Source organism: Eleginops maclovinus, chromosome 4 (genome assembly GCF_036324505.1).
Source record: "Eleginops maclovinus isolate JMC-PN-2008 ecotype Puerto Natales chromosome 4, JC_Emac_rtc_rv5, whole genome shotgun sequence".
In the NCBI taxonomy this organism is placed as follows: domain Eukaryota; kingdom Metazoa; phylum Chordata; class Actinopteri; order Perciformes; family Eleginopidae; genus Eleginops; species Eleginops maclovinus.
Genome location: NC_086352.1, coordinates 10,613,353 through 10,627,150, shown reverse-complemented (window position 1 = coordinate 10,627,150; position 13,798 = coordinate 10,613,353). Strand labels below are relative to the sequence as shown.

The following is a 13,798-nucleotide window of genomic DNA, read 5'->3' as shown; positions in this document are numbered from 1 at the left end:
CGAGATTTGTGGCCAACACGCAGCACATACACACAAACACTTTAAACACATATATTCACACGCTGACATGTACCCACACAGCTGTTTTAACCCACAGAGACACACACAATCCCAAAAGAGGAACTGTCAATGTCTCATGAGGACACAATGTGGTGAAGAGGAGGGTATGGGGGTCTGTGAAGTGGACATCTTGCCATTTTTACTGTACAAATGGGAGATGCTTCAATGGACAGGGTGCACTTTGGGATATAGTAGCGGCTGTGCGGTTTCACTGAGCTGTAATGAATGGATTGCGATGGCACTGCGCCAAGAGGTTCATAGCTTACTCTAAGTAGAGAGAGGACAGCGGTTTACAAAAGGGAGAGAAGATGAGATAGAGCCCATCAAACAACTGCAGAAAATCAAAACAGAGAAAAAAGATAACAAAGAAGCCACACACAAATAACACAGTCCCCTAAAACACATTAAATAACCATTTTGACCTCATCTGGATTTGGAATAGTCTGTTTGTGCCAATAATATCAAATTTGATGTTGTATGAATAAAGTGGTGGTATATGTGTGGTGTATCTTCATACTACTGCCATATATAACTCTTCAGCTGGACAAATCAATGAAATAGACTAGATTTTCAGTGTTATTCACAATGCAATACACAAAGAAAGACTGTCCCACTCTGTCATTCAGACTGAGAATAACTGAGAAAAGTCAGGGGAAATGGAGAAGTTAGGAGGGCACTGCTCTCGATACCATCAACTAGTCCGCTGGTCCATTTCTGTTAATGGATCACTTATTCACAAAACGTTTAGGCGAACATAAGGAGAAAGAGGAGGAGTGGGAGGAGGAGAGTGACCCGACACAGTGAATATTTCACCTGGACCGGCTCACTGTCAACAGAGTGGACAACCCATGACTCGCAGGTCACAGCTCAGGTTTCCACAGTCTCTAAAGCGAAGCTATACAATACCTCTGGCCTTTCAGGAACCAGAGATATGCACAAAGGCTAAGAGAGACAAAAACTGGTGCTTTTTTAATGAATTGAATGTTCTTTTTACATGAGGCTGATACCCCAGTATAACATATAGCATGTTGTCATGTGTTTTGCTGAGTTACCTCGTGAACCCACAGAAGTACTTTGAGCTAATTGCTAACGCCGGCTTGTTAAGAAGCTCACATGCTTACATTAGCAAATTAGCACTTACTGTAACAAAAGGACAGCTGAAGCTGATTGGAGAGTCATTCGTTTACCAGTTATTTGGTCATAAATCAAAGCATTGGACAAATGTACATTTTGATCTCATGGTGACACTTGAAAAAATGTTTTGGGAACTCCAAAGCTGTACCAAATGTTTAAAGGACATCCATTCAATAATTGTTGAAAAAACTCAGTTCAGACCAAGTGGAGTTAAGCAAATGATTGACAATGCCAACCAAATAACTGAGCTTGGCTAAGAATTGGCACAAGAACTAGCTATAGTGTTGGATTAACGTGCCACATTGGCTGAAGGGGCTCACAAACAAGACATGGGAAGAGGGTAAATGAGAAAAAGCAAGGAACCCAGAGTAAAAGAATGAAATACAGGACTGAACAGTGCAGATAAGATTAAGGCAGCCTTGAGACTCGACTCAATTGAGGGAGAGCAATGAAATGTGATTACAGACGCTTTTGCGAAAAGGGACCACTAAAGCACTCAAAAGCAGGGAAAACCAGATTGCCTTGTGCCTCCTGCTAAATTGACACAGCAGTAGTAAGTAATTGCTATGAGTTGCTCCTGAACGATGTCAGAAAGGTATTGTATTGTACTGTAGGTAGCACTCTCTGTGAAACAGTGTTGTAGAATATCACTGTGTTGAAACCCAAATACAGACTGAGTGAACAGAGACAGATGGTCTGATTGATAGCACTGTGCCACGTTTACAGCAGGATAACTCCAGTGTGTGTGTGTGTGGGAGAGTGATCATGATCCTCTGGATGCCACAAACCAAACCACAAAATGAGCTCAACTTGCTTTACAACTGTTTTGAACATTTTTAATCCAGGCTGTTTGCTAACTCTATCATGTTGCATCGATAGCAGCAAGGTAAAATATAGCCTTATAGGGAACTTATACGTGCTTGTGGCCGACACACTATGCGACTTGAGAATAAATCGATATTTCAAAGCCACAGTTGTGATATTCTGAGCAGAAAAGCAGCTAGCGATAAACCCTGCTGAGAGACGGAGAGTCAGGTTTGGGTATGCAAGTGGAAAGACCTGTATAATAACAAGAAACAGACATCTTCACTGACAGACGCACCCCACTCCTGTCTAAATATTTAGGCTTTTATCAAGTAGGCTTCATCTCTGGCTTTCCATGTTATAATGTTACCTTGGGCAAAGCGCTGTCAGGAGTCTGAAGCACGCTACACATTAAACTGTCTTTTATGCATCTTAAATTGCTCTGATGGCAAATAAAACTTTCTGTTTACTAGTTTAGCAACGCTGCACACATAGCGCCCAGAGTTTCACTGAATCGAAAGCGCGGTTGTGAGTCACTCGACAATCTGAACAGCTGTCGTGTCAGGTGTTAACCGTTCAAGCTGTGTTTCCTCCCATGACGATACAGCAGGGTTCTTCTCACACCCCGTCATCTCTCAACACCACACACACACACACACAACACAGTCAGTCAGTCAGTCAGAAAGCTGATACGATGAATCAAAGTTTTTACTCTGACTTTTAGCATCTGAGAGGCCACTGAGATCACACATAATAAGAGTGGAAAAGCCAGAAGGTAAGGGAATATTGCAGACAATAAGCTCTGTGGCAAAGAAACATTTATGACAGGTCTTGTTTAGTAAGATTATATCATTTTTGAAGCGTAAATGCAATCAGGCACCAGTAGTCAATTGAAAATATAAGCTATAAACAAACCACATCATGGTCGCATGGCTTCACATCACCACCGCTAAGCTAAAGTTGGCTTATGTTTGGGGTGAGGACGTTCAGAAGTATTTTGTAGACACTTGTTAGCAACTGCCGTTTTTATGACTCATGGAAGCATCAGGAATTCAACATTGGGGTATTCACTGCCAAATAAATGTCAAAGAACAGAAGTCTGTGGTAAAGAAGGTTTACCACAGACTTTCTTGCAAGCATCTAAACAAAAACACATTGGAAATAACGTTTACTTTGAGACGAGCTAACAAGTTATAAACTGCTCATTCTTCTTTCAGTTGTTTAGGATCCATTCCTAAACAACTTCATGACAGGGCTGATATTCATAGATCTTGCTTCATTCACATTTTCCCAGATTTCAACACATTAAATCATCTTTCTAAATTAAGGATTATGTTGCTGCTCATTAGGACCCGCGGACTCCAGATCAGGTGGCATATTGGAAATCGTTACTTTAGCTTTAAAACAAACAAATCTAAAGTATTACCGTCTAATGAACTCCCAGAGGAACATTATTGACATTTCAAGATGAAAAATACATCAATATTTTTTCTGTCTAGGTCTATAAAATATCAGAAAATATTGAAAAAATGCTCATCACCATTTCCCTGAGACCGAGGTGACAAAGAAAAATTGATTTCTATGTACAACCGGTAATGAAAAACAAGGATGTTTTTTCTAACTATCATAGAAGAATAAAGAGAATAGCAAAGATATGGGTTTGAGTCAGAGGATTTTTGGCATCATTCTTTAACATGACTATACAGCCTCATCATTTTGTGTCATGATTTTTCAATTTGCATTTGCAACTGTCGAAGCACCAGGATGTACAAAAGCTCTACTGTCCAACATCTAATGTAAAAAATCTCCATGCTTCGGTCACAGTTACTCTTTTGTCAAAGCCAGTGGTACTATAAATGGCATTTAATTGTAGAATGAAACAAACACGGCGTGTCCCTCTTGTCCTACTGTGTGTACAAGAGGAAGAAAGGGAGCGAGAACGTGGGACAGAGAGCGGGAGAGAGGGGTGTCCCGGTGCAGTCCCTCATTCCTCCTGCTCTATGTACAGTGCTCATTCATCCCAGTCGGGCTTCCTCCAATCACAGAGCCCCGTTCCTGCATGCGGGGCCTCCCAGCAGCATGGGGCCTCCACATGGCCATGTCAAGTGCCAGGCCCACTTGCATGAGTCAACAAAGCGAGCAATAACACCAACATGGGAGTAACACGGGAGATCCAAATCAGAATGTGTTTGTTCACGCAGCGGCACAGTGAATGCACAGGAATTTGCGCTGGGGGTGACATGAGACAGTGGATTGGTAATGTAAAGGCTCCCAGTATGTAGAGTAGAGCAGGACAATGGTACACACTGGAAGCTATTACATGGAAAAATACTGTCCTCTTATTCAACTCTGCTGTGTGAAGTGCAGCACATGTACATTATAATGCATGTGTGCAAGGATCAGGGTTGAGCATCAAATACAAGGTCAGAATGATGAATGAGACTGCCATGTGACACTACCCAGTGCTGAGGAAGGGCATGCTGCACCGAGCGAGCTTCACATATTATTATGCTCACACCGGGGCTCTCGATAATCACATTGTCCATGTGAGACAGGAGTGCTTCTAATACTTGTGTACTGCTGCATCTGAATGAGAACTGCAGTGTTTGTGTTGATGCAAAAATGATTCTAGATATTCCTATATGTCTCTATAGCATGACGGTTTGAATATGAAAAGATGAGAGATCCATGAAGCACCATCAGGCATCTGCAAAATAACTTCCAATCTCCTTTCCTTTGGCTTCTCTGCATGTGCAGCTGCCTTTCCCTCTGCAGCACGTTCACATCAATATACCATAACTTTAAAGCTGGACTACAACTCTAGACCAACATTGAAATATGTATCTATATATATACACCGCATCTTTCCCGACTGCACGACCACCTTCAGAGTCACTCCTCTGCTCTCATGTGACCAAGCAGACAGCAGGGAGGAATGGAAGGAATGTGAATGCAAGTTAGTGGACCAAAGTGAGCGCCGCCGACTGCTGCTTCTCACAAAAAACTTCACACACAAACACACACACACACACATTTGCTGATATAAAGCACTGGCAGAATAAAAGCCATGCATTAAAAACAAATCTCAGTGGGGTATCATTCACTTGCACCAATTTCCAACACCATGTCCTGTTTCCTGTTGCACGCTTTTTATGTCTTTCTATTTCTTAATTGTATGTTGCATTGTTGGATGTACCTGGGACCTAAGCTTTGCAATGCCAAAATTATGGTAAAGCTACATAGCAATAACGCATATTCATCTTTGAATCATTGAATCATGAAAATCAATGCAAACAGATCTTACCATTATCGAGTTGACTCATAATTGACTGACCATTATCTTTGAAAATGCCTACGTGAATTTGTCAGAATAACAGCTCTTTGAGGCTCTGTAATCTCATTCCAAAAAATATTGCTGCAGCTTCAACATGAAGATAATGTTCAATAACGCCGCCCCTACAAGTGGAGTTGGGGCTACGGATAGAACAAGTGCTGGGATTCAAATCAGGATATTATTGCCTTTGCAGATAACATACTGTATACCTCTCAGTGCAGCTGTGACCCTACTCCAAGCATCAAATCCAATCACCTCATGTAATGTTTTAAATTACACTATGTGGTAAACCTCAATGACGTAGTAAGCCAACAGGAAGATACAGAACAATCCCTTCGAGTTGCATCACTGCAGCAGTGATATCTGTTTGTGCTCCTGGGATTAAAGAACTAACAGATAGCAGCACTACCAAACACTTAGGAACATTTGATCTCTGTACGCAACAGAGAGGCATCTCGCTGCAGAAACCGCCGTAGGAGACTATTAATATTGGTCCCATATGGGATTCTTTGTAATGTTAATGCTCTGTCAATGTTATCTGTTGCCATCTTTGGAAAACTACGTGGCTCAAGTGTGAAAAAAAGGAGGAATATTGCTGGTAGACCAACTCATTGAAATGCTCCTAAAAGTGCAAATATAACAATCTCTCACCTTGGCTCTTCTTGTGAGCCAAATTCTAAATACCATTGCTCCTGTCATGATAATATTTGTCATCCATCCTGACACCAACACGTTATAAGCAAAAAATGGCACTACTAACAGACAGAATTAAAAAAATCTCTCTAAAATCGATGAATAAATGAAAGAAAACTTACGGAAATTGAGTATTTATGATCTCTCAATCACAACCTTTGGCAAAGGTTTTAGAAGGAGATGGAGGGAGGGAATCTTTCTCTTCTTCACGAAAGATTCAACCGATAGTAGTAATAATTACGTAGATAAATGTGTATATGTGAGCAGAATTAAACACTCATTAGCTCACATTTTCACATATTACTGATAGGCTGATCTACTGGAAAGGAAGCACAAACAAAATAACTCCAACACAGTGCTTTGAACCTCCCAAGAGAGAAAGTCATTGAATTCATTGCAGAAAAAAAATCAAGCTCAAGACTTCCTCTCCTTTCATACAAGCACTTCTGTGCTTTAGATAGCCTCCCTGGCAGCATGAAAAGGTGCACACAGGGCACCATAAAAATCAACATATTCACTGCACAAATATACCCAGCTGAAACTCAGCCCAGGGCATCTTTAAATAATATGCATCCTAATTTAGCACGGGCTCTCTGGGGAGGGGATCAAGATGCACTCACAAATCGCAGCTGACACACCCTCGCTTACACACAAGCAAGCAGGCTGGCACACGGGGTGAATGTACCCCAGCAAACACACACACACACACACACACACACACACACACACACACACACACACACACACACACACACAGTTACTTAATTTTCTGCTAATGTGTAATGAGCTATTCTACACAGGCACTGCTGTCCAACTGCTTCTATGTCTCAAGAGATCTGTGTACGCATGTTCACAGAAACACTGGAAGTGTGCGACAAGTTTGGGCCCAAAGTTCAAACGGCTTACAACTAACAGAGTCATTAAAAGTACATTTCACACAAGGACATCATTTGTGCATCACATCATTTAGAAATGCAATTACATTAAGTCATTAAGGAGGCGGTGTCTTAATCTGCTACAGGACATGGCAGAATCGTAGCTTGGTATAATGTATTTTTCTACACAATTACATACTGCACTTACTTACCAGAATAAAAAGACACAAATACATCCTACACAGAAATATTTGTTGGTGATCTGAGAGACCTTACTCACTGATATGAGACACTTGAGCAGTAATAGCAGACACTGACACTGTAGTGGTTCTACAGATAGTATACATCCCTCTACCAATTTGATGTTTAATATTCTGTAGCTGCCACTATACGGGAGGTTGAACAGCTGGCCCTCCAGCGTAGACAAAACAAACTGGAGCTGAACACACTCTAAACATTACAGACGAGTTCAGGAGGTAACATGGACAGACCAACCAAAAGGTTGAGACAGACATTACTCCATCTTCTTATAGCGGATCAGTAAGTTTGACCCAGAGGGGTTGTTGTTCAGTTGTATTTTGGCTACTTCTACACTTATTTTGTCGAGTACATCACAGCTTTTTCTTTGTCAGTCTGTATATTGAGAGCCACTGACAACTCCTAGTATCTGCGTGATGAAATCTGACTTCTCGATTTGATACTACTTTGATACAATGTGTGAAACTGTAGAATGACGTCTAACCTCCAAAAACACCACATGGTGCACTGATGCCTCGTTGATTGGTGCAACAGAATCAGATTAGACAAAAGCAGTCGGCAGGGAGAAGACTACTGCCAAAAAAACAAAACCAAGTTTAAAAGGGAACTTTAAATTCCAAGCCAAAAACTTTTCTCGATATTTGGAAGGTCAACAGAGGCCAAAAGACAAGAGCATTGGACTTAATATAAAAAATGTGGTAGAGGTAAAACATGAGTTGCTGCTTTGTTTTCTGCAGTAAATGTAACAAAGCATGTTGCTACCCAAAGATCTCAATGCACTCCTACCCAATAAGGTTCTCAGCTCCTATGATGACAGATATGTAAGTCTTTATTATCTTGCAGGTTTGCGTCAGTATCTTGTGTGAATGTAGAACAATCGATTATTTATTAATACACACAGTTCAGCGTTTGGCCTATTTTTATTAACATTACTTGAGGTTTTACTACACCCTTTGCTTTGGAAGTAAACACAGAAGCAGAAGAATATTAAAAAGAAATGTTTGGTTGAGATTTGAGTGAAGAATTTAACTTTATAGCAGATGCAACTTTTTCTGAGAGGGATAGCCATGACTTTTCTCTAAAGGAAACCAAATCGTTTGCATAGAAAAAAAATCTGTCTTCACATTTCCTGAGAAATTACTTTGTTCAGGACTTCTTTTTATAAAAGATACAATATTCGCAAGACAACACCCTCACTATATCCAAAATATCTTGCTCTGCCAAGCTGAAAATGTAAGCCCTTGCGTAACGTTACATCGCCACAATATTTAAGTTAGGGAACGTACATTGCCCTATAGTACCTTAGTGCAGTGTGTTGAATAAATGGTTGACTCAAAAAGCATTTCACTCCCACCACCATGCCTCACACTACATATCGTCTCAGCAGTATATTCCCTACAGCAAATGTTCAGTGGAACAATTTACTTTGTATGAAACATGCTGTAGAGATGACCACTTCTGGCCTGAGAATATTGGAAACATACTGTGTTTTTTTCTACGAAAACTATATGTTGAGTTGTAAAGTTATCCATCAGTTTCTACATAAAAAATACATAATTAGATTTCTCCAGGAACTGAAATAACAAGCAGGGAGTTTAAAGCCATTTCAAAGCAGGATAAAAAAGCAACAGTGTGGTAATAATATTGTGTTGGATCTTACAGTAATGACTGGTATGTCAAGAGCATGTGAGTAAATGCTGCTCATTTGGATGCCTTTAAGAAGGTCTAAGGACTCATTTAACCTGGTTACAGTTTATTTCAAATATGCACCTGTGGTTGGCCATTCGTTCCCTTGCCTATACTTGTATTTTTAGATTAAGGTACACGTTAGCTGTTCACTAGTCTACATTATTACTTCCGTCTGTACAGGGTGACATTACAAGTTAAAACAGAGAGTGGTATAAGCTGTGTTAAACTCATAATGTAATCAGAGACACATTCATGTGAATACACTTTAAACCAGTGGTTCCATGCTTTTCTACCCTTAGGGTCAACGCCATTAACTCACAATTCTTACAGGCTCTTCAATTTGCTTCAATTTAATTTCACAACATGACAATTAAACTAAACATGATTTAATTTGGTATCCAAACACAATAAACGTAATGCACAGCAAGAAGAATGTGCCATTGGGGCTTAGAAAACAAAGAGAGTAAAGGAGTTGCAACAGCAATTAGACCACGCTCATTCAGCCGTGTGTTTTTTTTACACTGTTACATGTTCATAATGAGGCTGTTAAAAAGAAAAGGATAAAGGGTATACAAATGTATTTGAACCATTCAGAATGGACCCATGGACTAGTTTTTGAACACCACTCACAAATAGGAGGACATCATTTAAGACCACAATTACCTGAAATAGACAGTATGACTGAGTATTTTTTTCTTGGTTGAAGGTCTCTAATATATTATACCACCAGCTATAGTTGAGAATTAATTTGCAAAAGGTCAGAAATGTTTCTTTCTTTGTGGAGTTTGAAAAGTCCCTCTGAATTTGCTTTCTACTTTCCTGCAGGCTCACAGGTTTCCTTCCAAAGACATGCAGAATAGGCAGTTTAACGAAATGGCACTTGGTAAAGGGAATTAAATTAATAGGGAGTACTTTCCCCCTAATCAAGGCCTATCACACTATGCTGCTTCAGTGGAATTACACAATACCGCTACTGCACTGCATCTCCCAACGGTGGACAAAACAGGAAAGCATGCAAGGTCAATCAACACCTGCTGGTACAAATCAAATAATAAGAGGACTGAGATTTAATGTGAGCTGTGAGAGTGTTAATACAAACAGTGAATACTCGTGCGGGGCATCAAGGGTAAATTATCTCATATGACATTCTCGGTCAGCGGAATGCCAATGCTTCATCATGCTGTGTTTACAATTTTCATGTGCATATAAAGAGGCCAAAGGCGTTATAATAATCAGATTTATTTGGTCATAAAGTCTTGCAGGAGTGCAGATGTGATCTTTTATTTTGTCCATTAAACACTGCATGGACTGTGAACACACAGGACACTCTGGCACTCTTGTTTCATTAATTTGCTTGTGGTATGTTAAGTGAAGTTGACATGGTTTCATTTGATCTCTAAAATGGATAAAACAAGCTCTTTGTTTGTGAATGTAGCAATGGCCCTTGCCCTCAAATTCGCCCCACCAGCGCCCGCTTATTCATCTCTGTCCCAGAATCACCCACAGCCCCCACCCAGCAGCCTCAGTTCCCACAACCACCGACACAAAAACATTCATGCTCCACTTTCAGAACCCAGCAAAATAAACACAGAGAGAAACATGCACACACTGTGTCACCCTAAGGGAATAATAATAATGCAAAATAATCATTTTGTAATAATGCATTCATGATGCTGCTGTCAGTGTTTGCAGAGAGATGCAAATGTGGCTCCTTCTTCTCTGAAGCAAAGTAGTTTAGAGGACCTTAATATTAAAACAAATGGTTTTTGGTTGTTTCCCAAATGGGATATGTAAATAACATCTCAGACTTTAACCTCTGTATTTCATAGATTTTTAGAAAGCGACCAAATGTCAAAAGTGCTTGGTACCAACTTTCAATGATAAATCTCTCAGTGCAAAAATAAATCAATTTCCACTTCACTCTTATCACAGACAACCTCCATCACAATCGCCATTTACCTGCAAGAGATTTCATCATCTAGATGTGATGGCCCCCAGTGTGGCACTCACTCTCCTGTCAGGAGGATCTCAAGGGGAGTAATTTCTTACTCTGTCTGTGCAGGAGTCTGCGGGCCATGGTAATCTTACTCTATATAAATTGTATCCTATGACCTTCTACCATTACATCAGATGGAAGTCAAGGAGGCATACTTCTAGTTGCCTCCCTCTTAAGGTCTTTATAGGCATAATTGAACAATGAATGATGGGACTTGTGACAAAATTACAGTATAGCTCAGAGGGAGATGATGTCTACATAGATGTGTTAAGCACGTTCTACTTTTTGAAGTATTGATTCCACAACATTTGACTTTTCAACAACTCCCTCTCAGCCTTTCGTCGGTAGCAATTACATCATGTCATAATAGAGTTGCAGCAGCAGCAAAACTATGTGCAAGCAATCTCCAGACACAAGAGAAGGAAAAAACCTTCACTGAAACGACTTTAATAATGCAGCTATACAGTATGCACAAGACCACTGAAAGATGGGTGAGACAAAAGGCGACAGTAAGCAACATTCTCTCATCTATTTGTAATAAAATCCGAGACACACATAAACAGCATTGCGATAAGACAGTGTAAATCTTTAAGCAGACATTTTTTGCCAGGAGATGTACTAAAATTGGACAACTGTCGATGTGAGATAAGACTAAAGGAAAGTAATAGCTTGTGAAGTATATGCGTGGGCAAATCAACCTGTCAACCATTTCAAGACGTCAGCAATAATACGTTACATAATGAGATTGTATGCATCAGAGGTAAAGGGGTGATTGTTCTTTCATCAGCAAATGTTACCATTTTAAGTCAAATCTAAACTGACCAACTTTCTTTGTGGCTCCACAATAATTGGATGGCACTTGAAACTAACAAGGATGTCTTAATTGAATAATCTGCTGACCGTGTTCTTAATTAATGTGGGTCATAAAATGTCAGAAACAAAAGTGGCCTCGTTTAATTCATGGTTTCATAACACAATCAGTGCAAAATTAAAACAATCACTTCAATACATGACTAATCAAAGCAGCTCACAGCAGACAAACATACAGTTCCACTTGTCTGGTCCTCAGGCACTTGACAGATAAACACAAAACCTTTTAACATGTAAATGCTTAGTCATTCAAACGTTATTCAGCTAGATAATGTAGATGAAATATCAATTTGACTATGTTCATTCTTGTTTTAGTTGTCTAATATCATACAGTCATGAAAGATGTGTGCATCCTTGGTATAAATGGTAAAAACAAAAAAAAAGTTCGAAAAAAAGAAAAGAAAAAGCAATGCATGGCAGGTTCACTTTTATCTTCTTTTCCTGACCCTGAAAAGCTTTTAGTTGTATAGCCTCCACTGATAGTCGGCACAGGTATTTGTCATGTAAATCCTGCAGTCGGTCTTTCACCCACTCGTCGCCGCCTGTGTAGGCAGACTTTCCTCTCAAACCAGCACGCTTCCACTTTCGGGAGCCACCGCAATGTCTGGGGAAACCAGCAGCTCTCAGACGCATTCTACTTCAAGTTTATCAAAAGCATAGATAACGAAGTCCTTTTGGTGCCATTATCCCACGCTTTCAAAATCCTCTCACTGAACTTTCTGAGCCATTGGCTGAAAACCAGGCATCTAATGCGTATAGTCGATTATTAAACGGTGAGAAAGAAAAACAAACTTTGGATTTTATTTGTCTGGCAAAGCAATTGAAACATTTAGGAAAGAGCTGCTTCCAGGGGGATCCACACTTATTAAACACCAAATCCGAGCCCAAATGTGTCCATAATAAGCCTCATCGCATGTTTGATCCGAAACTTCCCCGGTCGGTTCAAAGCCCCCCGGCCGCTCAGTGACACCGCTCCTCGGGCTGCAACTTCCAAACACCAAAGCCTCACTGCCCGTCCTGACAGAGACACTCATGGTGGAACAATACAACCCTACCTCGTACGAACCGGAGGGGCCGCGTGAGGTGAGCACCACAGAACACGGAGGGGATATTGCTCGTATACCGTGCAAGGTGCATATCACCCAAGTAGCTCTCCCCTATCTTTGATCACAGCCCACTTGTGTTCTGAGTAACTGCACTTCAGTGTAATTTGAGTGGCCCGCTGCCTCACACATGCACTCCACTGAAAAACATGCAGATGATTAAAGTGAGCGCTTTACCTTGCTTGGATGGACCACACAACAGCGAAAGAAGACAGAACAGCCAAATTGTACTCTCCACCGCCATGTACAGCCTTTGATTTCCTCCAGTGGGGTAGCAGTACGTCTATACAACCAGCTATACCGTTATAGCGACATGCATATGTTGGAATCCGCTTTTGTCTCCGCCGGTGCGTAAAGGACTCTCTGTGAATGTTTAGGTCTCTTTGGTGAGCAGTCCCCTGGCTTTACTAACAATAAGCTTGCTTTAGTCGGGGGAGAGCCGTCGTGTCTCTCGGCGCTTCAACGCCATGTTGCGAACGAATGTTAAGTGTGTGTTAGCTGCTGGTCTACACACACATGGAAGCACACATGCGCGCGCACATACGCGCACACGCACGTTCACCAGACACTGGCTGGCTGGCTGGTCGTAGCTGGAGTCTTGAAAAGCTATCGGTGATTCTAACACACCCCTTCTTCCTCTCTTTTTTTTGTTCAACTCCATGCTTCCCTCCAACACTTGGGGGATTCATTCAGAGCGAATAGATTGGAGAAACACTTGCAATACCAAATCTGTCAAAATATATTTTACCCCAGGCGCCCTCTCTCTGTGTCTGGAATGATGAATTCGTTAGGGATCTCTGCTTTAGCAATGCAAAGTGTAGAGAATGATCTGGCAAAACAGTAATCAGTAACGACTGCAAAATGTGTTGCCCTGGATGAACCCAATGTAGCCCACATGTTCATTTTAATGAGCACTCTCACATCCAGATGCACATGTTCCAGTGAAAACGTGTTCTAATAATCCGGCATCTACAATCATTCA

The 13,798-nt window shown here is 40.8% G+C and overlaps 1 protein-coding gene across 1 annotated transcript in view; it reads right to left on the bottom strand.

Moving 5' to 3' along the window:
• The window catches only part of igdcc4 (immunoglobulin superfamily, DCC subclass, member 4), a 41,952-nt gene extending 28,677 nt beyond the window's left edge, over nucleotides 1-13,275 (bottom strand). The window contains exon 1 of the mRNA XM_063880496.1: nucleotides 12,994-13,275. Coding sequence (XP_063736566.1) covers nucleotides 12,994-13,060 — 67 coding nt within the window. The 5' untranslated portion in view covers nucleotides 13,061-13,275. The remainder of the gene's footprint in view (nucleotides 1-12,993) is intronic.
• Nucleotides 13,276-13,798: the final 523 nt, after the last annotated feature.